At 39.6% G+C, this 26,630-nt stretch overlaps 1 protein-coding gene across 1 annotated transcript in view; it reads left to right on the forward strand.

Moving 5' to 3' along the window:
* Nucleotides 1–23,533, forward strand: part of XKR6 (XK related 6) — a 154,185-nt gene extending 130,652 nt beyond the window's left edge. The window contains exons 2-3 of the mRNA XM_088152353.1: nucleotides 17,467–17,663; nucleotides 22,569–23,533. Of these exons, the coding sequence (XP_088008479.1) occupies nucleotides 17,467–17,663; nucleotides 22,569–23,533 (1,162 nt within the window). The remainder of the gene's footprint in view (nucleotides 1–17,466; nucleotides 17,664–22,568) is intronic.
* Nucleotides 23,534–26,630: the final 3,097 nt, after the last annotated feature.

The raw sequence follows: 26,630 nt of genomic DNA on the forward strand, positions 1-26,630 counted from the left end.
CTCATATTGCAGAAGATTATTAAAATCTTCCTATTCCTCTCAGTGTTCAGTTCCAGATGATTGGTTATGGACATACATCTGTATATTTTTGGTAGGTTATGTTGGCTTTCTTTTATATCATTTTTGACTATTTTTATACTTTCTTGCACAGTGCTCAAAGTCATATGATTGTGGTAAAAATAATAATTCTCACTCATCCTGCAGAATCCATTGTCATTCACAAGTCTGGGCACTTTGCTGCTTATCAGTTGAGGGCTCTACAACAAAATACTGCAGTATGCCTTTACACTCTAACAAAGATGTTCCTGTTCAGTGTTCTATCTGGTGAAACAAGCCTCTTTTTAATATATTTTGAACTATAATGTAAACTTGAAGTTACCAGTGTATGAACTGCTGTAGCTAGATTATCTCTGTCCAAGAATGGATGTATTTGGTCTAACAGAAAACTGGTAATTGGCATTCCTGGTCATGGAGATTACTTAGGCTTTCCATGATAATAATGACTCCAGGAGCATCCCCAAACTATGTATTTGTTCTTTTATATGCAACGCAACCCTATTTAGAACAGGAAATTTCCCCAATTCTCAAATCTAGACCACCCCACAAGGATTGCCAGGATTCAGTTTTGTTTGTCCTCATCCACTCCATTACTACATCCAAGCACTGGTTTGGAATGTGCACAGATTCTTTTGATTCAAATATTATAGAGAAGTAGAGATAAATGTCATCTTCATATTGGTGACACCAACTCCAAAACCCCAGATGACCACCCCCAAAGATTTCATATAGATGTTCAATAACTCCATGGACAAAATAGTCCCTTGTGGTACCTCATAGCATACCTACCACCTTGTAGAGGTATAGTCAACTATTACTACATATTGATACCATCCCAGCAAGTAAGATTGGAACCACTGTAATACAGTGCCTTCAAATCCTAATTCATGGAGATGATCCAGCAAAGTACTGTGGTCAAAGGAATTGAAAGCCATTGGGAGTCCCACAGAATTAACAGAGTTGCACTTCCTCTCTCTTTTCCCTGCAAGAGTGCATCTATCAGGATGACTGTGGTTGATTCTGAATGAGACATCTAACTATACACATATTACATATTTATTGAAGCATCTATTGATTGATTGATTATGTGTCATCAAGTTGTTGTCAACTCTTAGTGACCAAGATAGGCAAGATCAAGAAACAGTTACAGCAGAGATCCCAGGAGCACTCTATTACTGCAGGGTAGAATAGCAGGATCTTGAAAGCATGCCTGAGTTTATCTCTGCCCCATCTTAAAACAAACAAAATCAAGGCGGGATCATTTGGGGGGGGGGGTTTCTCATGCTTTCCTCTCAGGACTATGTATTCTTTCCTCAAAGACTTCTTTAACAGTTTGCTTTCTTTCTTCATTCTCAAGGCCGTTCCTTCACACTGGTCCAGATTAAATTTTTGATTATAAGGCCCAAACAACTCAGGATCACAAGTCCTATCAGATTGCCTTCGCCATTATAGATGAAGTTGGTCAATCAATTATGGGAGATCTTGCAACACATACTGAATATTGCTGAATGCCACCCCATGGCTGCTTACAGACAAGATTTCTCAATGGCAGGGCCGTGTTCTAGAATGTTCTTCCCTGATATTCAGAAGGCCTCAGTGGCTGATAATGGCCCTCAGATCCATCAGCCAATTTTTACAGCTTGAACAGGGTTCTGCTTTTACTCCCTTTGCCTGAGAGAATGAACCGAGAGGCTAGATTTCTAAAATGAGAGAAGTCAGTGAAGCTTCCCCCAGATCTCATACTCTTGTCTTTACCTGATACATAGTACTGATGATGGAGACAGAGGGGCAGGAGGTGTTGGCCTATGTCAAGATGTCAGTGAAAAAAACTTTCATTACAGATTTAAAGGCACTCTCTTCAACACTATTGTGAGAAACAGTAAAAAAGAGGACCTTCGGGCATGGGACTATTTCAGCCCCTTCAGCAGAAAATGAATGCAGTCTGTCTACATACATATATACATACATAGCACCAAGAAGACACCATTTCCAAGTTTCAATCAGTCCTTAAATGTGCTGGTATGTTTGCATCAAGATCTAAGCACCCAAGATACAAGGATTGCAAAAACAAATTCTGTTGAACACGTAGGCATCATCTTGCCTCCCCCTCCTTCCATGAAGCCATTTTCTAAAAAGCAGCCAGAAAAAAATGGAGATGGGGAAGAGGATCCCTTTTTGCCTCTCTAGAAATGATGGTCTTTGATGCCGGTGTGCTCTCTGTGAGTGTAGAAGGAAGATGGCCCCTTGCTAAGAGATGCAGTGCTCCTGAACTAAAAATAGCAGTTATCACAGGCTGCACTGTCCAGATTTCACACAGTTACTTCCCTGACAGTTATTTCTGTACCTAGGGCAGAATTAATTTTAATGGCATAGGGAGGGATTCAATCACAGAAATAATTTCTTGTTTGAAAACCCATTCCTATGTTTAAAAAGGACAGCAATTGTATATTCCTGGTTCCTTGCTTGATCACAACAACCTGTAAAACAGAATAACTCACCCTCACCCTCCTTTGGGGAAGGGGCAGAAAGCCGGTTCAGAACTGCCTTCTTGAGAATTAAGTCACTTTGGGAAGTAGAAGTCTGCCCCCTCTTTGAATGCCATCCTCCCAATTTAAAAACAACAACAACCAACCCTCTTTTCATACATGTTCATTTCTCACAACATTCTTAATTTTCACACATAGGGGCGCTAAACTCCACTGTTAGCCTCTTAGGAAAACACTACCATCTGCATGCCACCATTGAGCGAGTCTGAAAGTAACAGGAGGCAGTTCCTAGGAGAGGAACTGAGAAGTTGTCTAACCATCTTTCCCCTTGGAAGACCTAGCTGAGAAGTGAGTGAGGCATTGAACAGGGAAAGGGCTCAAGCAAATGTTCTCCAGAAGTACAGAGTCCCCTCCCCACAAAACACTAGCTTTGCAGTTGTTTCAAGTACATCACAGCTGAGTTAGAAATAAATTGATTGCCTGAATTCATTTATCATTTGAAGGACAGAAAACTATTCCTGTAATTTCATTCATCTTTAGAATCTTCTTAAAATACAGTGTGTATGGATTGGGATGGACCTAATAGGTCACCTGATCTACCTCCTGCTCACTGCAGAAATCCACTAAAGCAATGGCAATGGTGGTTCTTGTACCCCTACTGAAAACTTCTAGTGAGGTGGAATCCACTATTGTTTTAGGAAGACTGTTCCATTGTTCAACAGTTCATACTGTCAGGAAATTCCTCCTAATATTCAGCTCAGATCTCCTTCCTTTTAATTTCAAGCCTTGTCTTATTCTTGGTTTCAGTAGGAACAGGTCCAATCCCTTTGGAAGATTAGGGTTAAGTTGACAGCTGTGTCAATGTTGGTAAACAGCTATCAAGTCACTCTTTAGTTCTTTCTTTTAGAAGCTAAACTTGTCTAGCTCTCTTAATTGTTCTCACGCAGCTTGATTTCCAGACAACTTATCATCCTGGTAGCTGTCCTGCTTCACATTCCTATACCTCTTTCAAAGTGCAGTGCCAGAACTAGATAAAATAATGCAAGCATGGTCTAAGCAGCACAGAGTACAATGGAGCAATTACCTCCTTTAACCTGAATGCAGTGCTTTTGTTAATGCAGCCAAAGATTGCATCACACTACTTATTCATGTTCAGCTGGTGATGCAGTAGTATTCCTAGTTCCTTCTTATATGCATTGCCAGTGTGCTAGCATGCCAGATTTCCCGAACTCTGTATCTGTGCATTTGATTTTTACAACTCAGATGGAGGACCTCACACCTGCCACAGTTCAAAATAACATAGAAAAATTTGGTCCAATCATCAAGCCTGTTGATGCTATTTTTAATTGCGATTTTATCCTCTAAAATATTACTCAATCCCCCTAACTTGGTATCATATGCAAATTTGATATGTATTTCTTCCATTCCATCATAAGAATGTTAAATAGCATTGGGCCAAGAAGGGAGCCTTAGGAGTCCCATTTGATTCTTCTCACCAGGATGACTCAACTATTTATCAGCACCCTTTTGTCATGATTACTCAACCAGCTGTATATCTAACACAGCACTGTAACTTCTAACCTATCTTTATCCATCTAGTCAATAAGGATATCATAAGAGACTTTACTAAGATCAAGATACAATACATCCATAGCATACCCTTGATCCATAAACTAGTCTTTCTGTCATAAAAAGAACCAAGTTTAGTCTGACAACGTTTTCTGAACAAACCCATGTTTGCTGTTGGTAATGGTAACATTATTTTTTAAAAGCTCAGAGACTTGACGCTAGACAATCTACTGTAGACCCTTGCACAGTAGAAACATTAATCTAACAGTTAGATGAATTAGTTAGTTTCTAGTGAGTCTGTAGTTTCTAAGATTCCCCCTCTTTCCTTTTTTGAATATTGGGATTATGTTGGCTGTTCTTCGGTCTTCAACACCTTACCAGTTCTCCAGAAGTTTTCAAAAATTACAGTCACCTACTCTGAGATTAGGTCTCTCAGTTCCTTCAGTATTCTGGAGATAATTCATCAGGCCCTGGAGACTTGAATTAATGTAAAATAGCAAAGTAAGCCTATATTAAACTGCATTTCTCTCCATTCCTCAAGGTGTTAGGAAGGGTCCCCCCCCCGTTCTGAAAGAAGACAGACACAAACAAATCTGATCAGTTCCACCTGCCCCATTCCTCATTTTTATTTCTTCATCTTCCCCGAGCAGCACACCAACAGCTTCCTTAACTCTTACCTAGGACTTATCTCCCTCCACCCACAAAAAAAACCCTTATTTCTTTTCTTTGCTTATTAGTCTTATCTCATTCAGAGTTTTTTAGCCTTCCTGACTCCCTCCTTATAAACTTGGCTACCAATTTTATACCAACTTTTCATTACTTGCCAGTATTGTACATGCTTCTGTTTCCTATCTCCTTTCTGCTTCTTAGTGAGCCTTCTCACTGGGATAATTTGCATTTTGGCTTTCAATATCTCATTTTTAGAATATTTTATCCTTCTAGTGTCTGTTTATCCTTTAAGATTTTAATCTATAATAGAATGCTCACCTTTTGCCAAAGCTCACTAAGATCTGCTTCATAATGTCCTATTTACAAAATTAATCTATCACATTGCTGTTTTTGCTTTTCCCTAATTACCCTGCACTCTAAAATGGCATAGTTTTCCTCAAGGAATCTAACATCTTCAGTGCATCAACCAATGCCTCTTGGTTGACAATGCCTCTTGTCAGATGGTCAATCTCATTGATCAAAATGAGATTCAGGATACCTGACCTTCCTTGTTTCCTCCTCTACCTTCTGGAAAAAAAATTATTAACAAGAAAGATTAAAAAAATCTATTGAACATTTCTAGCTGAGTTATTTTTTTCAACCGATATTAAGGTAGTCTTCCATTATTACCATAACCTGCCTTCTTGAGAACTATATGAATTCAGAAAGGCATCACCCACATTCTCTGCTTAGCAAGTAGCCTCTGCTTCTGTTTGTTCCCCATAGTTTATTCATTGGTGTACAAAGCCTGGAGATGTCAGTGTTAATTGGTCTCCCTATACCTGTGTGTTGAGGATCCCCAAATATCTTTTCCTGCTTCCTGCATAGGGAGAAGTTAGCCTCCAGCCATCTTTCTTGATGACATCATCTTTCAATTTATTCACTTCCAGGATCCTACTTTTCCTTCTTGTCCACTGATTACCAACAGGAAAAATGCACAAAAATATTACTTTTGCACTCAGCTCCAAATCCAATATTCACTATTCCCACTGGAATGCCTTCTGCCTCTCCGGGCCCATCTTTATGTCTTCTCTGCTGCTCCTCTGTCCTTGGGGATCTCATTCTGCTGTCTTTCATGGGGAGGTCTCTATGTGATATCTGTGTGTTCTTCACTTTCCCTGAAGAATCTTAAAGAAGAAAGAGTAGCCTCCAGCAAAGAGGGACACCTGCATTGTCAGCAGGCATAATTAGCTACACCCTCAGTGTCCATCCTTTTGGCAGAGCCTAAGGCTGGCTTGTTGTTCCCCTCACACAACTCTCTGCTGACTTGCACAGATTGCTCCCTGTCCTTTTTTTAAGGTTAAGTGATAGCTCTGGAATACAGCTCCAGCCGATCAAGAAGCTTTAATCCTCTTCCCTTCAGACCATGTGCTGATTGTCTGCTTGGCAAACAGGCAAAAACACCCTCAGCCAAAGAAACCTCATAGCTCCAGCATATCAGCTCTATAACTCACCAGCTCCCTCACAAAAACTCCCCTGTTCCTGTTTATTCTTCTGTTCTCTCGCTCTGATCTGGTTGTGAGTTCACAGTTGTTTCTCCTCTTTCTAAAGTCTGCTTGTCATTCGCCTCCCTTATGTTTCTGAACACACTGAACATCCCTTTCCTGCAGAAAGGACTGGCTGGCTCTAATATTAAACTCTCTGGGACCTAAAACAATCACAGGGATCAAATTGTTCCCTGAACCTCCCCCACATCATGTTCTCCAACTCTGAACTTTAACAAGCTGCAAATCTGGTACCATTGAACAGTAACAACAACTGTTGGTTCCTTCTGGCCAACCTATCAGAAATCCCTTAGCAAGTATGACATCATAGATGATGTTTACTTATTTTTACATGGGTTGCCTAATGCTTTTTGGATATATGGTTGTACATGAACAAGGTCCATGCAAATCTTCAACAAAATTCTATACAAATAAATGACTTCAGCTTCCCACAGACATTCATGTAGCATTACCCAAATGTTCCTTTCTCTCTCTTTCTCTTTTGGCCTTTAATTTATTAATTAAATCATGCTACTTCCCTATGGAGTTGAGAATCCTTAGTGTGGCTTCTGAATTTTGACATCAAAAATACAAGGGTGTTTTAAAATCATAAAAACAGTTATTTAAGTTTAGACAACAGTTTTTGAAAATAATTAACTGGAGTTGAACAAACTTACCATAGTCTACCCTGGAAATAATCTGAATGAATCTACTTAGCTTCTGGAAAATTATTAAAGAATTAAGATTGGCCCTGATGGAAGCACTGGTGCTTCCAGACCCTATAGAATGGCAGTGATATTATCACCATGTTTCTGGTCCTGGAAGCACACTGTGGCTTCCATACATTTGCAAGCATACATCCCATTAACCTTCTTCAGGTATTTCTCTGGTTGGCTCAGATTGGGTACTGGGTGATGGCTAATCTTTGTAGACAATGGTGCCCTTCACATTTGTTAATGTACGTGGAGGTGGCTTTGGTTGCCCAAAAAAAAAAAAAAATGGCTCTTGGGGATTATACACCACTCCTGCTTTCTACACCAAGAGGGGGAAAATTGGTAGCCCCTTGGCATCCTTTTTGTGGCAAGCTCCTCCAAATTTCAGCAAAAATTAAGACTCCATTTCAGGTGGCGAGAGAAGGCCAAAGCCTTCCCAACTGTTGACAGATGAGTAATACAGGCAGTAGTTTTTGGGAGTGGATGGGTGTGGTGGGTGTCAAAACATGTAAGTTGGCAAGTACAACATCACAATCACCATCTTGCAGATTTTGGCATCCTCTGATGATGCCCATGAATACAGCCAGGGTAGGTATAAGCAATATGGTTCCATTTTAAGTCTTTCAGTAACTTCAACATATTCTTTCCTTAGTTGTTTATAGGCTTGGTTCACAAAGCATGAACCCAAAGCTAAAATGGAATGTGGTAACATTTTGTGCCTAAGCAAACTATGGGAACTCAGCCCTTGTGTTAGCATATATGAATTGGACTACCACCGTTTTAAGCAATAAAATGGTTTACTGGTTTTGGGCAGAAAATGATATGTAAGCCCAGAGCTTGTCTTTACCTGAGTTACAGTTTAACATATTGTATGAACCCAGCCACAGTGTTGCTGACCCTGAAAAAAAGTATAATGCCTTTTTGTCACATCAGAAAAGCAGTAAACTATACTGATTTTAAATTCAACTTCAGTTTTAAAAATGAGTTCAAAATTTGCCTTGGGAAGTTAAAAAAAAAACTCTTAATCTAGTAACACAAAGATTATAAAATAGGCAGCAGTTCAGCTTCTGTAGTACGGGTGGCCAAATCTGCCAATTTTGATTTTGCTTAATTTCTTTTTTCAGCATTATTTATTTCATCCCATTTCAGTTTGCAGGGTTTTTAAATGTCCATGTTAGCATTAATATGCACATTTATGCAGGCACTTTTTCCTACTAGGCATTTTTGTACTTAATTTTCCTAATTTATATATTTCTTGCTCACAGTTTGTCCTTAATATAATGCATTTTGCATGCATTTTAAAATACAGGAATGTATTATCACTGCATTCTGGTTTGCACATAGAATGAGATATAATTTGAGTAAATTACACGTCCAAATTCTCTGCAGTCCGCATTCCAGGGACAAGGGGCTGCCACTAGAAAGATACTTTTTTCAGAAACCATGCCTCACACATAGAAAGGGTCTCTGAGAATAGCCTGGTGATCCAGGGAGGTCTGTGCAGTAGAAACTGATCTGGTCCCAAGATTGTATCCTTCTAGATTCCCAGAATACATATATTTGAGGCTTATATGGAAGTTTGCTCATATATCCTGAGGATGGGGTGATGGTGGTGGCACCAAATCCAGAATCAGGAAGGGTGGCTTAAGCTAAAATAAGTCTACCTTGTGGCAGGATGTTCTCAGCATCATTATCTGTGGCCTGGTGCACCCATCCGTCAATTGACTGCGCTTGTTATCTGAACTCTGAGGTTACCATTTCTTTCATCCCTGTTGGTGGAAACCACCATGGGAACCTGGAGAAGAAAGATGATAAATAATTCCAGTGCCCTCTAGTGGATTTCAGACAAACAGATTCTAGTAGCCTTCAAACTTAAAAATTCAGTAGTTTTTTTCTTCTTCTTCCTCAAATGGAGGCTGATCAACACATCCTACAGATGCGTTTGTTTTCTAGTGTATCTCTATCACATTTTGTAGCTGTTGGGACTGATGTTGCTGTTTTTGGAGGCAGGAATTCAGAAGGAAAGAAGAGAAGGAGGCCAATTTAGGGCAAAAAGGTCCAAACTGAGCCGCATAAATAAAATATGCAAAATGCTGCCTAATTGATTCTATTATTCTTACTGACAGCAATGTGGCAAGATGAATACCTTATTTGGAACAGTGAAAGTGCTGACTCCTTTGCTAACTGAAACCCACTCCTTAGATCACATCAGACCTATCTGATGGGAGTGACCAGATGGGATGGGCCTGGAAGGGCAGATTAAACTGAATGAATGAAATCAAGAAGTGGGAGCAGGAGGACAGGAATTATTCCATTAAGTTATAGAAATAAATGGGTAAGAACAAGATGAGAGAGCACAGAAAGAAAATAATTGGACCGTTCCAGATTTTTCAGATTTTTTAAAAAAAAAACTTTTTCTACTTTAAACTGTAAACCATCCAGACTTGTTCTGAAGTAGGGTAGCCTCCAAATCTAATAAAATAAATAAATAAATATTAGTCGCTGAATGCAATATGGGGACTAATGAGGACTATATGATGGCAATAAAGCATCATGAGAATAAACAGATGATTCAGCAGGGAGAAAGACAAGGATTTGTGATTTTCTTAAATGTATTTTTGAATAAATGTATAAGGAACATTTATCCTGATGTTCTAGTTGGGGACATGAATGTACCTGCACCTTTTTATGCAGACAATGCTGTGTTGCTGGCTGAACATATGAATGATTTGTAGCAAACAGTACAGTAAATAGATTGTATGATGCAACAAGGAGCATGGATTCGAAAAATAATGTATCAAAGACAAAGGTAGTAGTTTCTGACAAAGAAAATAGAATGAGTTATTGCCAGGCGTACATGTATAGCAAAACACTAAAGCAAATACATAAACCTGTATACCTTGGTAGAATATTTACTAAAAAGGGGGAACAGATGGACAAATTTTAAGATATACAACTGCTGGTTAAAAAGTAGTGGGTAATATGTGGTCTATTATGGGGAATGAAAGTTTGTCAATAGAAACCTAAGTGGCTGCCTATAGGAATATGCTTCTGCCTAATTTATTACAGGAGAATCAAAGTTGGGTTTGTCAGGAAAAACATAAAAGCAAATTGAATGCAGTTGGAATGAGTTAAGGGGCATGCATATGTAATAAAACAAGAAGTCGTAGGTCAAGAAAGAATGATTGATGAATGAAGGTGGATTGAACACAAAAGTGAGTGACCAATGTGAAGGAAAGAAACTGACTTGGTTTGGTCACATAGAGAGAATGAATGAGGATCAAATCACAAAACAAATATAGGACAGAAGAGTAACTAAACTGAGAGGAAGGACCAAGACAGTTGTGGTTGGGTGGCTTAATGAAACCCCAAACAGAGAGAAGTAAAATGTTTCAAGAAAAAGGGCAATGGATGAAGTGATTTAGGGATGTAATGGAAGTAAGGATGGTTTGCAAGAATAGAAAGCTAAAGTTGGCTACTTTTCTTTTCTTTTATCTCATGCTTTAATTTCTTTTGCTTAGTATTCTTTACTCTCTTTTTGTGCTTTGCATATTCCCTGAAAGGGAATATCATGATGGGTATGTATGTAGGTATTCAATTTGTATGGCTACCCATCTCAACAAGTGACTCTGGGTGGTGAACAAAATTAAAAATAAAGTAAAAACAATTATAACAATACAAAAATTAAAATACATTGCAGCCGAGAATAAATCATACACCATAAAGTTGTGGGATGGAAACTTTCCTAGAGCTAGGCAGGTAAATCTCTTTGAAATCACCTGTTATTAACAAGATTAACTTTTTGCCTGGAATTATAGCAACTATAACTTCCTTCTAATACTGGTTTGACATTTGATCAACTGATTTTCCTAATCACCTTTTCAAATCTAAGAAAGGTATTCCAGTTTGACTGTTATGAAGAAGGAAAAGAATTTTACATATGCTCAGAGACATGCAAGATTAGATGACACACTTTCAGTAAATAACGGCAGCATGTTAGCTGGAAGTGTTGATAAAGCTTTGTCAGAATTGCATTTAGCTGCCTGTATACTGGACAAGAGTTCTATTTCTTCTTAATGCCTTACTTGAACCCCTCGTGCAGTTTTTCCTCTTGCATTGAATGTGAACCAATCCACTTGAGTTTACGGACACATTTGTCAAGCCGAGTCTAGACACTCGGCAAACATTTGTTCCGGGACACAAACATTTGCCATTTACTGCAAACTGCTGAGGAACAAGGTTAGCTAACATTTAGAAACACATTAGCTAACTCAAGTTAATCACCCATTAATTAATCCAAGTGCAAACGGAGACAGAAAAAAACAGCTAAAAAACCCCTAAAGAAGGGAACAACACATGTAGCACAAAAAGGGGGAAATGTGTTGATACAGTCCTCAAGTAGAGAAGGACTACACCATTTCTAGCTAAAACGGAGAACATTCTGGCCTATCTCTTTCCTTGCTGTATGCAGTTACAAAACTTGATCAATTATGTGAAATGTCCGATGTTCATCTCTTTTTGCCCTGAATCTTCTCCCTGTTTGCCCATTTTCTGACAATTCATATCTCTACTTTTGTTTGAAAGGTGCTGTAGTTGCTAAGAAACGGATGATGGGAAAATGTTTCCATGGCTTGCACAGGAATTAGATCAACCTTTCTGAACTCTAATGGAGAAATCATAGAGAAACTTCTCTGAAAAAGCATAAAAAGTACAAACCAGGAAAAATACCTGTCCAAGCTTATTTTCTTTTCTAATCAAATGTATGTTTATGAAAAGAGGGAATCGGCACTAGTTTGGGCTTACTAGGACAAGGGAAAAGAAAAACAGTTGCCCTATGAACAGTTATTATTCTGGTTTTTCCCTGGGTGAAAAAGAGCTTGCTCTCCCCTTTCAGTTTTTAGTCAATGAAGTCATAAGGATTGACACCATCACAATTGTTAATTTTACAAATTATTACTTTGAAAATTATAAACCGTTGTAAAGATAGTTAAAAACTGGAGAAAGGTGTTTTAGGTCAGTGTTTCCCATCTTCAGCAACTTTAGGATGTGTGGACTTCAACTCTCAGAATTCCCCAGCCAGCTAAAGTTACTATGGTTAAGAAACACTGCTTTAAATGAAAATAATGATTCCACCCCCCCCCACCACACCACCCCCGCCCTTCCTATCTATCTGCCAGGCTCAAAATCTGTTTCTTCTTGTCTGCTCTGTTCATCTGGACATAGCTAGTTTTTGGTTTGAACTCATTCTGCCAGCCCTTTTCCATGCCGGGGCTGGCCCAGACACAAATGAGGGCACTTCTGCTTATTTCTGGTAAAGAAATTTTTCTGCATTTTTTTCTACAAAATCCCATCAAGTTTGATGAAAGAGAAGTTTCAGAAATTCATTCAGAGAATAAAATTACAAGGAAATTCTTGTGGGTGGAATATGGCATTCTTGCATTTAGTTACAGGATGGCCAACAAGTATATTTTTCTCTGATTACAATATTCTCCACTCATCTTTGAGTTGACAGAAGCCTCAACATGAAATTTGCTGTTCCTACTGCCAGTCCCTCTCATCCTCCTATCGTTTGTTTCAGGTCACTGCAGTCATCTGACTTCGGATTTTATAAGCCTGGATTTTGCTCTCAGAGGGTATCAAAACAAGAGGGGAAAGACTGCTTCAGCCCTGGGGAAGCTAAAGATGACTTAAGTCTGTCTCATTCAGGGACTGAGTGTGATGGAATGGACTTATGAAGGCCAGGCTCAGGGAGATAAGCGTGCTCTTAGCCCCCAGCAGGAGCGTGGGAAGTTCAAGAAGATGAGGCTGGCACCTCCCTAAGGAGTTCACGGTGTTGTGGCTGGCTGGCTTGGGAACTAGGGTTCAGTCTGGGGAGATTTTCTGTCTGGAGGTTGTAGCTAATAAACGCAACAGAACTGTATTTGCATTGTCTCTTGGAGTTCTTTGGAGTTCTTCTATCTCCCTGAGCCTGGCCTTCATAAGTCCATTCCATCACACTGGGGATGAGATAATTGTTGTTGTTTAGTCGTTAAGTCGTGTCCAACTCTTCGTGACCCCATGAACCATATTGCGCCAGGCCTTCCTGTCCTTCACTGCCTCCCTGAGTTTGCTCAGTTTCATGCTCATTGCTTCAGTGATGCTATCTAACTATCTCATCCTCTGCCATCCTCTTCTCCTTTTGCCTTCAATCTTTCCCAGCATCAGGGTCTTCTCCAAAGAGATCTCTCTTCGCATTAGGTGACCAAAGTATCTGAGCTTGAGCTTCATTATCGATCCTTCCAATGACCAATCAGGGTTGATTTCCTTTAAGATTGACTGGTTTGACCTCCTAGCAGTCCAGGGGACTGTCAAGAGTCTTCTCCAGCACGGGGATGAGATAATAGCAACATGGAAAAAAATGTTGCCAGGGCATGCTGATGCCAAGGTTCAGTACAAATAGGGAAAGGCCCTCTGCTCTGTCATTCAGTTTAACTAAACCCCGGGGAAAGACATCATGGGGGAACGTTTGCCATGGTTTTGGTTTTAGTAGTGGAGCTATGATCTCCACTTAGAGGGAACTCCGCCTGTGAGAAATTATTGGAGAATGTATTCGTCCAGTGTTTCTCCTGACAAACCTGGTGAGTTTTCAAAGGACCGTTTGGGCCACAACCAGCTGCGCTTCGTGCAATGGTTCCACTTTATAGTGAACCATCCAATGCTGAAGAGTAGAAAAAATGAAGTGGCTATATTATTCTCCCAAGTGCCTCCTGTTCCCCTCCAGACATCCCCTTTATTCCTTCAGACTTCATTTTGCTATACGCCTTCCTGAGTCAGTTTGGGACTTTGCTTTTTTACCAAGTGCTTCCAAGTATCTCTGACTTTCTGCCCACTCATTCTATTCACAGGCTGCCACCTTCTTGCTCCATATGTCTCCCGACATCCCTGTTCCAGCTTCTTAACTCAGATGCTGCTTGCAGTTCACCAACTCTAGATTTATTCTCCTGACTACATATTTTTCTCCATTGCTGTGTCCAGCTCCAGCCCCAGCCCATCCCTTTAGTTCTCTGCAAACTTTGCTTTCTGTAGCTGATATCTTGCAAAGTTTCTGTGATCAAGTCTCAAAATACGTTCACATTTTAGAGATTGTCATCATCTTCCTGATGCTTATTGTTCCCTAACGACCTTCATATGGAGAAAAGTTCTCCAGAAGCTTATGATTGGTCATGTTCCCTATTCCTGTTCAAGCAGCCACGGTGCCCCAATACTTGGAGTCATCAAACGCAGTTGACAGCTCTGCAAATATCATTATCTTTATCTAGTTTGATTTATACTTCAGCTGTACCAAGAGAGAGCCAAGTGAATTTGTTCAGAGGCTGCAAATCTGGCATTCATTGGCACCTATTTATTATAATGGAGGCCTGTGACTATGGAGCATTTGCACTCCAAAGAGAGCTGCAGCTAAATGCTGAGAAACCCATTAGCAAATAGTTTTGCTATTTTTTTGGCAATATTTGGCACTCCTCTGCAACTATCAACTACAGTCTTCCCCCACTGTCCAAGTAAGCAAGGCAATATTTTTCTTCCTTGCTTGCTTTCTCAATCTTATATGCTGCCATATTTCAGAACAACTCCTGGTGGTTAGCAGCAGAACAATACAATAAAACATCCACAATAAATTAATAATTAAGTAATTAAATTAAAACATCTGCAATAATACTAATAATAATTAAAACCATAAATAAAAACCAGAGCATCATAATACAATAGGCAGCAGCATCTTCTCAGTCCCTGAAAGTTCGATGAAAGAGCTTGGTCTTTACCAACTTCCAGAATGTGATCCCGAATGGAGCAGATTGATCTACAATATCTGGGCCATAGTGGAGAAGCCTCCTGGTCTCAGTCCCCCTTATTTTACCGAAGCGAGGAGACACCAAGAGTTTCTCTTGGCGTAAGATATTGGACAGACTGATGCCAGTGGGAGAATGCTTTAAAGTTAAAACCAGTACTTTGAATTGTACCAGAAACCTGTTAGTGACCAGTTTGGCTGTAGCTTCTTCTTGGTGCCTAATACAAGTTAATAAACAGGCTGGTTCTTAGTCTTCTCCAGGGGCCCGCAGTTCACTAGCTGGGATTCAGAGTGGACAGATAAGAATGTACAGACTTGCAAAGGCTCGCGCAACAGAGCCGCACACCTAGATATGCTTCCAGCTGCAGCTGTAATTATGTCTCACTGCACTAGTATTAATTTGATGCATATTTCATTAGCCGTCTATCTGTATCATATACAGCTGAATAGGCTGAACCAGGGCAGAGCGGCTTAATTATATGACCTAAAGGACATAATTGCATAAAAAAACGTCAGCACTGTGCAGTAAAACCATCAGGGTTACCTAAACGATCTGGGTAATGGGGTCTATACCTTCTTCCTTTTACCCCAGAGTGAACAATAATAATAATAATAATAATAATAATAATAATAATAATAATAATAATAATAATAATAATTTATTAAACTTGTATGCTGCTTGACTCTCAATGACACTGGGCAGCTCACAACAATCAAAGAAATTACAATAAAACATAAAAAAGAAAGGGGAAAAGGTAAAGTGATGGCTTTTCTTGGCCCTCAGTGATGTCACTCAGATGAGTGTGATGAACTCATGCTCACAATGTCGACTCCGATCCACAAAGATCATAAGGTGAAAAAGGGATTTCAATTTCTTTAAAAAAAGTATTTCTTCTATGCAGTTTGGGAACAATTGCTTTTTACACAAAGTGTAGAAAGAAGTGGGAATTCTTCAGATACTCCCTCCTGCTCCCATGGCAACTTTTCCAGGGAAATCGTTTTTTTTAAAAAAAAAAAAATAGTAGCATGAAAGTGGAATGGAAAGTGGAATAGTGTTTTTGTCCAAGGTATAGGTTTACAGCCTAAATGTCAAAATGTGGTATAATTAGAGCATATTGCCACCTAGTGGCAAACCTGAGTCACTTCCTCCTTATTCTTTTAGAAAAACTCCAACAGTTTTCCCGCCCATCCTGCTCCATCCCCAGTTGACCTTGTTTTGCTGCTGTTATACAAGGCAGGATGAGATTTTTAAGCTACACCAAAGGTATTCTTGGTGCCAAAATGCCATCCTGCCATATGTGAAGGACCCTCTCCAGCATTTTCACAGCTGAAAATGAGAACGTAAGAATTTGCCTTGTAAAGGACCTCTGTCCATTTCTACCGCTGTTGTTCGCTCTGATTGATGGTGGCTCTCTGGGAGAGATAGCAAAGCATAAACTCTGTCATGGAGCAGTAGCCCCTCCTAGAGCTCTGCCAGAGGGACACTGTTGCTCTACCCCAGTTCTCTAATCAAGGTTATCTGCTTATTTATTTTATTTATTTTATTAAATTTATAATGGCCACACACTCCAAAAGACTCCGGGTGGCTGGACATTTGTATGGATACCAATCCTCACATTGCACACTGAAGAAAGCTTTTATGTATTACTTTCATTCATTCTGCAATCATATATTCTCAGCTGGTTTCTGAAGTAAGAAGCATTGGTGAACTGGCCAGAATTGTCTCATTCACTTGCGCATGGCACATTTATCCATTTTTAACTTAGGCATGATTTATGGAGTTAACTCCATCTCCTAAGAAAATGATGCACTAACCTTAAACTAAGTAAACAGCCTAGGTTTGTACAATACACCGGGCTAAAGTACACATTATCAGTGCATCTGAACTTTGGTGTTGGAGAAGACTTTTAACAATATTGCTTTGGATGCTGACAACAGGATGGCAAGCTATAAATACTTTAAATCAATCAATTTTGTAAGAAAGAAATGAAGATGATGATATTGAGGTGTGACCGCCAGTCATATTAAACAGATGAAAATGCTATAGTGCTAGTCTTCCCTATGTATATAGTCGGCCAACAACATTCACAGTGCAGTCTTATATGGGTATACTCAGGAAGGTCCCAGTTAGAATAGGTGACTTACCTCTAGTCAGAGTATGTAGTTTGCCATCATGGTCCATTAATTACTGTGACAGTCGGTTTCAAGGATTCTGATAAAAAAAGCAGCTGCTCCTCTTTAATTGAACTGCATGAATTATTTCCATATAAAAAAGAACTTGTATTTTCTCCGCCCATTTCAGAGAAGGAACACCCTTCTGACCATGGGAGAACAGGATATACTGCTTTAAACTGATTCTTTGTCGCAATACGTTACTTGCATTCTCCTAATACAAGAAATCATGCTTAAATTTTCATTCAGGAAAATGTATGAAAGTTCAGTTCATTGAGCAAAGAATTACCATCTCAGGCTGTACAATTTAGTTTATAAGAATGATAGACCTAACAGGGAAACATGGGAACTGGGGTCAGGGGGACAATGGACTGATATGGATGAAAGAATTACCTCTTACCTGATCCTGTCATCACTTCACATTTTGGCCATTCTTTCTTCCTGGTCTCCAGGTATATCCGAACCATGTATCTGGGGATCCAAAGCCAGAGGCAAAAGGAACACCAGCGGCGCTTTTACTGGGCTATGATGTACGAGTATGCAGATGTCAACATGCTGCGCCTCTTAGAGACCTTTCTCGAGAGCGCCCCACAATTGGTGCTACAACTCTGCATAATGATCCAGAAGAACCGTGCAGAAGCTTTACCGTGTAAGTGATCTGGAAGTGCTCGTTTTCATCTTTGGATTTATCACCCAAGTATAAGGTCCAGTGCTCTATAGGGGCCTCCACATTTGTCAAGGGCAGTTCCCTGAATTGAAGAAAATATATGTATCTCAGGGTAGAACTATGGAGTTTTTGGTGCTCTCTGAGCTTGGTTGATTGCTGGCAGATATTTCATTGCCCAACTAGGTAACATCCAATAGAAGAAAATATCTGTAGCTCAGGATTGAACTGTGGAGTCCTTGGCGCTCTCTGAGCTTGGTTGTTTGCTTGCAAATGTTTCATTACCAGACTAGGTAACATCATCAGTGCTAGTGAATGTGGGGTTTGCTCCCTGTTTATATACAGTATCATGTAAAGGTTATGTATTTATCTGAACACTGATTCTTTGTATTTACCACATGTGCATTTTATTATTGTATTTTCTTTTACCTATTTTACCCTTGATTTAGACCCTGTATTTTACCTTTATTTTATTTTCTTTAATATTGTCATAAGACTAATCAATTAATAAACTATTACTACTACTCACAACACATGGACAGACTTAACCATAGTTTCAGCTGGGAAACTGTGAGCATCCTAGACCAAGCTAAATCCAAAAATGCTAGGAAATTCCTGGAAACTTGGCATTCAGACAAATCAGCCATCAATAGACACATAGAAATAAACCACATTTACACACCATTCAAAAGAGACAATAAAAAAGCTAAGAAGGAAACAAAAAGACCAGAACACATCCAACACCCAGATAAGCAGGGATGAACACCAGACAAATAATCAAGCAGAAAACAATACCCTAATCAAGGAACTACCAAGAAGAAAACCATAACCCCAGCAACACTGGCTGGGCAAGCTACTGTATATAAACAGAGATCAAACCCCACACTCACTAGCACTGATGATGTTACCTAGTCAGGGAATGAAATGTCTGCAAGCAAACAACCAAGCACAGAGAGCACCGAGGACTCCACAGTTCCCCCAATCCCTGAACTTCCTTAAGATTAAAGAAGATATACAGTAGCTCATCATTTCTGAAGGCCAAAAGGCATTTCCTAAGGTCTGTGAGATGGTTTCCATTCCCACTTTTGCAGGATCTCAGTATACTCTCCCCTGCCCACTTTGCGGTGAACATCCTTGTGGAACATTAGAGAGGAAGGCAAGTTGTCAAGTCTAGCATTCGCTCTTTCAGTCCCAGATATTGATTTTCTAGGAAGGGAAGCCATAGAGGTTTTCTAGGAATTGGAAAACTACAGTCAAAGTGATTTAACAATAACAGTGCCATTTCAACAATGATTTTTTTTTTTTGCACGTAAATTACTGTATGTAAATTTGAAGGAAGGTAACAGTAGAAGACAAATGTTTCAGAGTGATTCTAACTGGATACAGTACAGTGAGAAAGAAAATTCAAACATACCCTGCAGTTAATGTTGGCCATTAATAATGGCTGGTAAGATGCTCTCTCTCTTACCCATAGCTGGCAGAAAACAAGGGTTAACCCCAGTCCTTCAATCCTGGACTTTCTTATACAAGCTCATGGAAAATTCTGATTCTAAAATAACAGCTGATATGGCACTGCTATTTTTTCCCCTGTGCTTCAAAAGGATTTAGAAGAATTCACAGACTCCAGAGAATTGTGAGCTAGGCCAGCTTCTAGCTTCAGACCCTGAGGCCTTTGATTTAGATCCCCAAATCTCTGACAATTTCTTATTTTGCACCTTTTGCAATGGATATTGAATTATCCTTAAATGTTTTGCAGTTTTCTGAGTTTAGATCAATGTTTTTCAAACTTGGCAACTTTAAGATGTGTGGACTTCAACCCCCAGAATTCCCCAGCTAGTCTAGATGGTGCCAGCAAGCAAGGAACCAAATTATGTTTGTTCTTTTTCTGTCCCTCTCTCTCTCACACATGCACACACACACACACACAGAAACTAACATATAATAGGAGGACATGTTTATCTGCTATTTCAATTTCTTGTTATTGCTCTAAACTGGAGGAATAACACTATTATCTCATAAGGGACCATCCCCCATAAGATTTAAAGCATTCTAATGTGCTTACCCTCAAGACATCTTAAGAGCTCTCAGGGTCTTTATTCCTGCTTTATCCACCCTTCAGAGAGAATTAATTAACTCAGCAGCAGAGCACTTGCTTGAGGGTCCCTATTTAATCTTCCCTAATATCTCCTAGAATACCCAGAAGCACTCAGTGGACCAGGGCATCTACACTTGAGGAGTCAAAAGTGGCAAGGTGGCACATAAAAAGGGTGTGTGGCTTCACTCACATCGTCACAACTGCCATCTTGACTTTTTGGACCCCCACCCAATGGATGCCCCTGCAATAGATGATAAGAAGGCTATATACTGTTGTAACTCAGTATATGATAGCAGTTTGTGGGGCATCTCAAATATAGGGAGTTCTGCACTGGAGGTTGGAATGTGTCGGCTCTTCAAGGTGGACCAGGCTAGGATGCCAGAATCACACTATTAATGCTAATGCTACTTTATTACAAGGTTACAGTAACAGAATCTTACAAGTCTGACTGCACTTCCTCCTTCCCTCCTTTTATCTTCATGAGAACTAGGGAAGGTCATATCTGAAATACTTTCTCAAATTACATTTCTGCTTTGGACTCAAATCTCTTTTATCCCATCTTTGCTTTGGTTGTGGCTCTTCTTCCTGTTCCTCAAGGTTATTTCTACTGCCCATTACAGAATGAATGGAGGAGCTCTCTGTAATTAATATTTTTTTGAGTCTCTAGATGGCAGCTAGGATGGACCAGTTAAACAATTATCAGACAGCAACTGATGGAGAAGGTTCAAAATGTTACTCCAGACCATACATTTGTTTCATATTTTCCTATGCATTGTATCCAGCAAAGAGTAAATGACAATGATCTCTTCTTTTAGAGACAACTTGGAGAGTTTTGAACTTGATGAGTCTGATTCTACTTTGATGAGGCCTCCTACAATGTTTGTAAGCTTCCATGGTCCACAAATACAGATCTGAGACTAGAAATACCTTAAACATGTCCATATTAGAGTAATAATTTGGTTTATCTTTCTTAGGAATCCTGCCCCCAACAAAGAAAATTCAAAGGATTGTTGAGAAAAGTAGAAAAAGTTGGCAGTTATTTAACTTTCACCTGTGTAGTACAGTGAAGGGTGGGGGGAAGTGTAGCACAGAATAAGCGGGGGGGGGGGCAAAAGTGCAGTCCATTGGCCGCATGTGGCTTACCGCCTTCTCTTTTATGGCTCCTGGAGTGAATGGGACCAAATGCATAGACCCTTTTATGTCCTGGGGGGAAGGGGTTTGAAGGTTTTAAGGGGCTTTGCTGGTATTTAAGGCAGCCATTTTATCTTCAAAATTCCTGAAACCCCTTCCAAAATCAGTGGATCAGTGAATCACTGATCCCATCCCCTTTTGGAGTACAGTATTCAACATGTCGTCCAAAGTCTGGTGTGGCTCTTAAGCTATTTTAAATGATAAGAGGGTGAAAGCCCTCATTTTATTTATTTGTTCAATTTATATAGCCACCCATCTCACATACATGAATTTGCTGAGGCAGTAAACCTTTGCATGAAGTGTATTAATTCAGATTCCAGATGCAGAATAGCAGGATAGAAAGTGCCTCCATTCACAAGAAGTTTTTTCATATGGAAACTACATGTTAAAATAGGGCTACCATAACTGGGCTGCAAACATCTGAACAATCACTAAATGGCAACACAAAGTTAGTGGTTTCTCTATCTCTATGCCACCATCTAGTGGTCTTCTGGAGGTTTGCCACACAGATATAGTAGCCCTACTTAAGGAAAAGTTTAGACACTGTTGGGCTTTAGGATTTAGTGACTGTGGCCTAGACAAGAGATATCCTGCGTTTCACCGGCAACCTTGGCTGGCAACTTCAGAAGCAACATGAGCACGAATTGACTAGGTTCCTGTCTTTATAGCCAGGTGTCTGATTTCCCAATCAATCTATCTCAAGTGTTATAGTCCATATGCAGGATGACAATCTGTAAAAGGTAGGCTGCATTATGTTAAGATAGAGAAAAGGAGAGATCAAGGTTAATTATCTCTCAAGGATCAATTACAAGCTATTTCTTAAAGGGCCATAACTCAGCAGCAGTGCATATAACCTGGGTAGGCTAATGACCTAATCTTTGAAATTTAACCCCTTTGTTGTGGACAGATCTCAATAAATAGCACTTTGTACATGTACATGATTCTCTAATTCCCTTTTGAAATAAACTGTTGGACCTGTGGCTATTGGATAAAATGAGACTACTGCCACTCTCAAAGATTCCTTATCATGCATGCATCAGAATATAAACTAAGCTTAGATACATATCTGAGAGCAAATGTAATGACATACCAGATGGGAGATACTGTGCCTATGTTGTGCACAGATTAATTCAATGAATGTCCCTCAATGGCGGGACTTCAAATAAGAGTGGGAAAAGTTCATTTTTTCTGGAAAACTTTTAGAATGGTAGTTAATTCAAGGTTAGAAATCATAGTCCCTTAGGCCATTACTGGCTTACCTGTTGTGATGTCACAGAGAGGAGATTACCAGTTTAAGAATGAAGACATTTTACTGATAGGCAATGAGATCCATCATCATAAACCACCACTGCATGTAAATTACAGTTGCTGCCTCTATAGGTGATAAAATTATGCAAATGGTAGTCGGTATTTATTACAGGTGAGATCATGTTTATGCTTATTTTCTCTCTCTCTCTCTTCCTCCTCTAGATCTTTTTCGCTAACCTGACCCGCATTATAATCATGCTTCACACCTGCCCCTCAGGAGGATGATGTAAGCAACTGCGTCCTTTCTCCTGGGTCTCCAGTTTAACTCTGTGGATTTGTGTGTGTTCTCCCGGCAGGTGTATCCTCTGTGGCCTCCCTGATGTCCCTGGCTTGGGTGCTAGCCTCCTATCACAAGCTTCTCCGGGACTCTAGGGATGACAAGAAGAGCATGAGCTACAGAGGAGCCCTTATCCATCTCTTCTGGCGTCTCTTCACCATCTCATCCAGAGTTATCTCTTTTGCCCTCTTTGCTTCCATCTTCCAGCTCTATTTTGGGATCTTTGTCGTGGTCCACTGGTGCGCCATGGCCTTCTGGATCATCCATGGTGGGACAGATTTCTGCATGTCTAAATGGGAAGAGATTCTCTTCAACATGGTGGTAGGGATTGTGTACATTTTTTGCTGGTTTAATGTCAAGGAAGGGCGGACCCGATACCGAATGTTTGCCTATTACACCATAGTCTTGACAGAAAATGCTGCCTTGACGCTCCTTTGGTATTGTTACAGAGATCCCGACACTACTGACTCATATGCTGTGCCAGCGCTTTGTTGCGTCTTTCTTAGCTTCGCTGCTGGGATAGCGCTGATGCTCTTATATTACGGCGTCCTGCATCCCATGGGGCCGAGAGCTAAGATTTTTGCCAGCTCCTGTTGCGCCGAGCTGCTCTGGGGCATTCCTTTGCCCCCTGACATTGAACCCATGGCTCCTCAAACCCCTGGGTATAGGGTGGCCCAGGCTACGCCACCCAGAGCGGCCACGGAGCAACAGGAGGAACTCACAGCTGACACGTGCTTACCAGTTTTCCAAGTGAGAGCTATGGTGCCATCAACTCCGTCTGGGAGACCATTCCACCCAGAAGGCCCTCTCATTAAGATAGACATCCCAAGAAAGAGGTACCCAGCTTGGGATGCTCATTTTGTAGACCGAAGGTTGAGAAGGACTATAAACATTCTCCAGTATGTCACCCCCACCGCTGTAGGCATTAGGTATAGAGATGGACCTCTCTTGTATGAATTGCTACAGTACGAATCTTCACTTTAAAAGCTCCTTTAAATGCAAAAGCCCCTCCACACACACACAGACATGCACACTATTACAAATAAACACCCACCAATTAAAAGAGGGGATTTGATGGGGGGGGGAAGAGGTGGGTTAACTGTTTATGGTCAAGACAGCTCTGAAATAACCTTCCAATAAGTTTTCTTTCTGGTTGCTGTATGTATTTAAAGGAAAGAGAGATCCTCTATGTTTTATAAGTAAAAATGAAATGGTAAGGTTTTCTTTTGTTTTTTACACACAGGAGAAAACAAGAACAACAACACAAACCAACCAGTATTGCAAACTTCCACGCTTCAGAGGTTGGAGAAAAATTAATCACTTCACCTCTGAGTTTTATATCTTACACCAAGTGTAGGACATTATCATAGGGATTGGTGCTGATTGAAAATAATAATACTAATAATAAAAAAAAATAAAACAAACAAACAAAAAACCTACAACTGCCTTATGCCCTTAGGTGCTGAGTTTCATTACGTACTGTCACCTTCCTCATGCAAAACTTTTTGATTATTTTAATGACATATAAATAGATAGATAGATAAATAGATAGATAGATAGATATAGTGACACACACACGTGTGTGTGTGTGTGTGTTTATACATAATATGAAATTATACAAAAGAATCAGGTAAAAAGGAAATGCCATTGCTTTTATTAGATTGGCACAACACTGGTGAAAATGATTACCCCCCCCCCCCCCAGTGAAGGAAATGCCAAGCTAAGTTTGAAGAGGGATCATGGCTGTGTTTTGATTTGGCATAAATGTTACTTTAATTTGATATACTTAAGTTCCATTTCCTCGTGCCATTTTGAATGGAACTGTACATTAACTGCATCCCTGATGCAGAAAAAAGGGGGTGATTCTTTATGATTCACTGTATTAAGCTTGAATCTCAGGGTATAATCCTCTTTTTTTTTTCCAAAAGCAATGAAAACCCAGCTTTTGACTTGCATCTGTTGTAAAATGACCCAACCATTAGCATGGCTGAGAAGCACAAAGATGTCTCTTCTGGCATAGAGTCTGCCCAGTTCATTGAAATGGGAGGTGTTAAAAAAAGTTCATGTACAGAACTATTTTTTTCCATGGAATTGAAGAGGGAAGGCATTATATCCCTTTACATCTCTCCTTGTCTAAAATAGTTGAACTGAGGTGCAAGTCCCCAAAAGCAAGTTATTTCATTGGTTTTCATTGCAATGGTTATTAGTATCTATAAACTTCAGAGCATAACTGGTCTATTTGATTTCTAGGAACACGTGTTAGATGGCCTTTAATTTTAAACTAAGTACCAAAAACAAGCATGAGAGAGAAGTAGTATTTGAAGAAGGAGTTTATAAGGTATTTTAAAATTCCATAACAATTTCTCTGCTCCCCTCTCCCAATCATTCTCAGTCTTAATAAAACTCAGCATAGTAGCAAAAAGAAAGTCCACTTAAAGGTACATGCTTCGATTGGTAATTGGGCTTTTGACTACAGTACAGGCATCATTTTAAGGCTATGAAGAGGGACATACGAATTGAATTTCCAGTGATGGAACTTGTTTTTGTGTGAGCCTTAAAGTGATCTTATGGCATTCTCTGGTTTGTTTATGTTTTTCTATTTTCTAAGGAAAAAAGGAAAACAAAAAATGAAAATGGAGGATTGAATCTCTGTATGGAAATAACTCATTACTGATGTGTTTCCGGTGAAAATTTGGTGCTTAATATTTCTATTGTTTCTATAGTTGTCATGATTTAGCCAAGAATCATTTGACTCTAATAGCATTTCTGGGGAACTACAAACACAGACTTGTTCTGATGGTGTCCTCCGCTGAATGTATGTAGAAAGGAAACCACCATCCAAGCAACAACAGGACAGATTAGTATAGAATTTCAACCTCAACGTTTCAGATACCTGCTCACAGGAAAACTCTACAGCTAGACTCTGCATAAAACATATTTGATGTCTGAAGGTTAACATTTTGCTTATTTTCTTCTTTGGCTGTCAGCTGGAATAGCAGACTGTGTGTACAATATTTCCATTCAAGAATTGCTTTGTTAAAATTATTTTTCTCTTGTCCAGGGCATCTAAGGTTTCAGTCCCTTGTCACCTTGTCAATACTGAGGGACAAAAGGGGAACAAGTGAACCATCAGAAACCAATGCCATTTTTGGGTAGAGGTGAAATTTTAAAAGACATGCATAGCGACCCAAGCCAAATAGATATCTTCAGAACAGAAATCCAACAAGGGAGAATGGGTGTAATGATGGAGACCTTACAAATTAAACTGGTGGGAGCATTTGAAAAAGTCATACTAATTGTATATTTTTAAGCTGAAAGTTCTTTTCACCTGAATATACCTGACAGTAATACATTTTGCCGTGATGCAGGCATCATTATCATTATTATTATCAATCTGCTTCAGAAAAGGGTTGAGGATTTATTAGCATAAACTCCAAATGCACAAAGGTCTTATTATTAAAAAAAAAGCCAAATGTTTACTAGTCTCAGGGCAATTAATAATTCTTTTAGACTTAGCATCTCTGGGCTTCTTGTTGAAACTTGTCATGTGGCCATCTTTTTAACCACAGTCATATTTTTCATTTGTTCTGGTTTACTGAGGATAGCCCTATTTCAGGCCCCCTACCTTTAATAAAACACTATATCCATTTTTTATTGGAGGGCAGGCAGGTACTCAAGTTCTTCAAATTTCATGCACCCACCCAGAACCCTGGATATTTAAATATATGTAACAGATACCTGCTTGGTAGCAGAGAAAATATTTGCACACAGAGTCATAAAATGCAAAGAAATGCAAAAGATTTAGATCAACATAACAGTACAATCCTTATTGGCAGTCCTAATCTAACACTGAACATGGTCTCCCGTTCTGACTTTCAGTGCAAAATAGATATTGGCTTTTTTCCATAGAAATGCAGAATGATAGACTGACACAACATTTTACCTGTAAAGATTAAAAATGAAGGCTCTTGGTAGAAGTACTGGTTGTGTATAAATAATTCTACAAATGATTTGTCTGTGACAAAATGCTGCCAGGGCCCTATTTTTAAATTTCCTCTCCATTAACTCTGCATCCAAATAA

This window comes from Python bivittatus, unplaced genomic scaffold, assembly GCF_059951505.1.
Source record: "Python bivittatus isolate LINGU-HERP-01145 unplaced genomic scaffold, Pbiv_v1 ctg000690_np1212, whole genome shotgun sequence".
NCBI lineage: Eukaryota > Metazoa > Chordata > Lepidosauria > Squamata > Pythonidae > Python > Python bivittatus.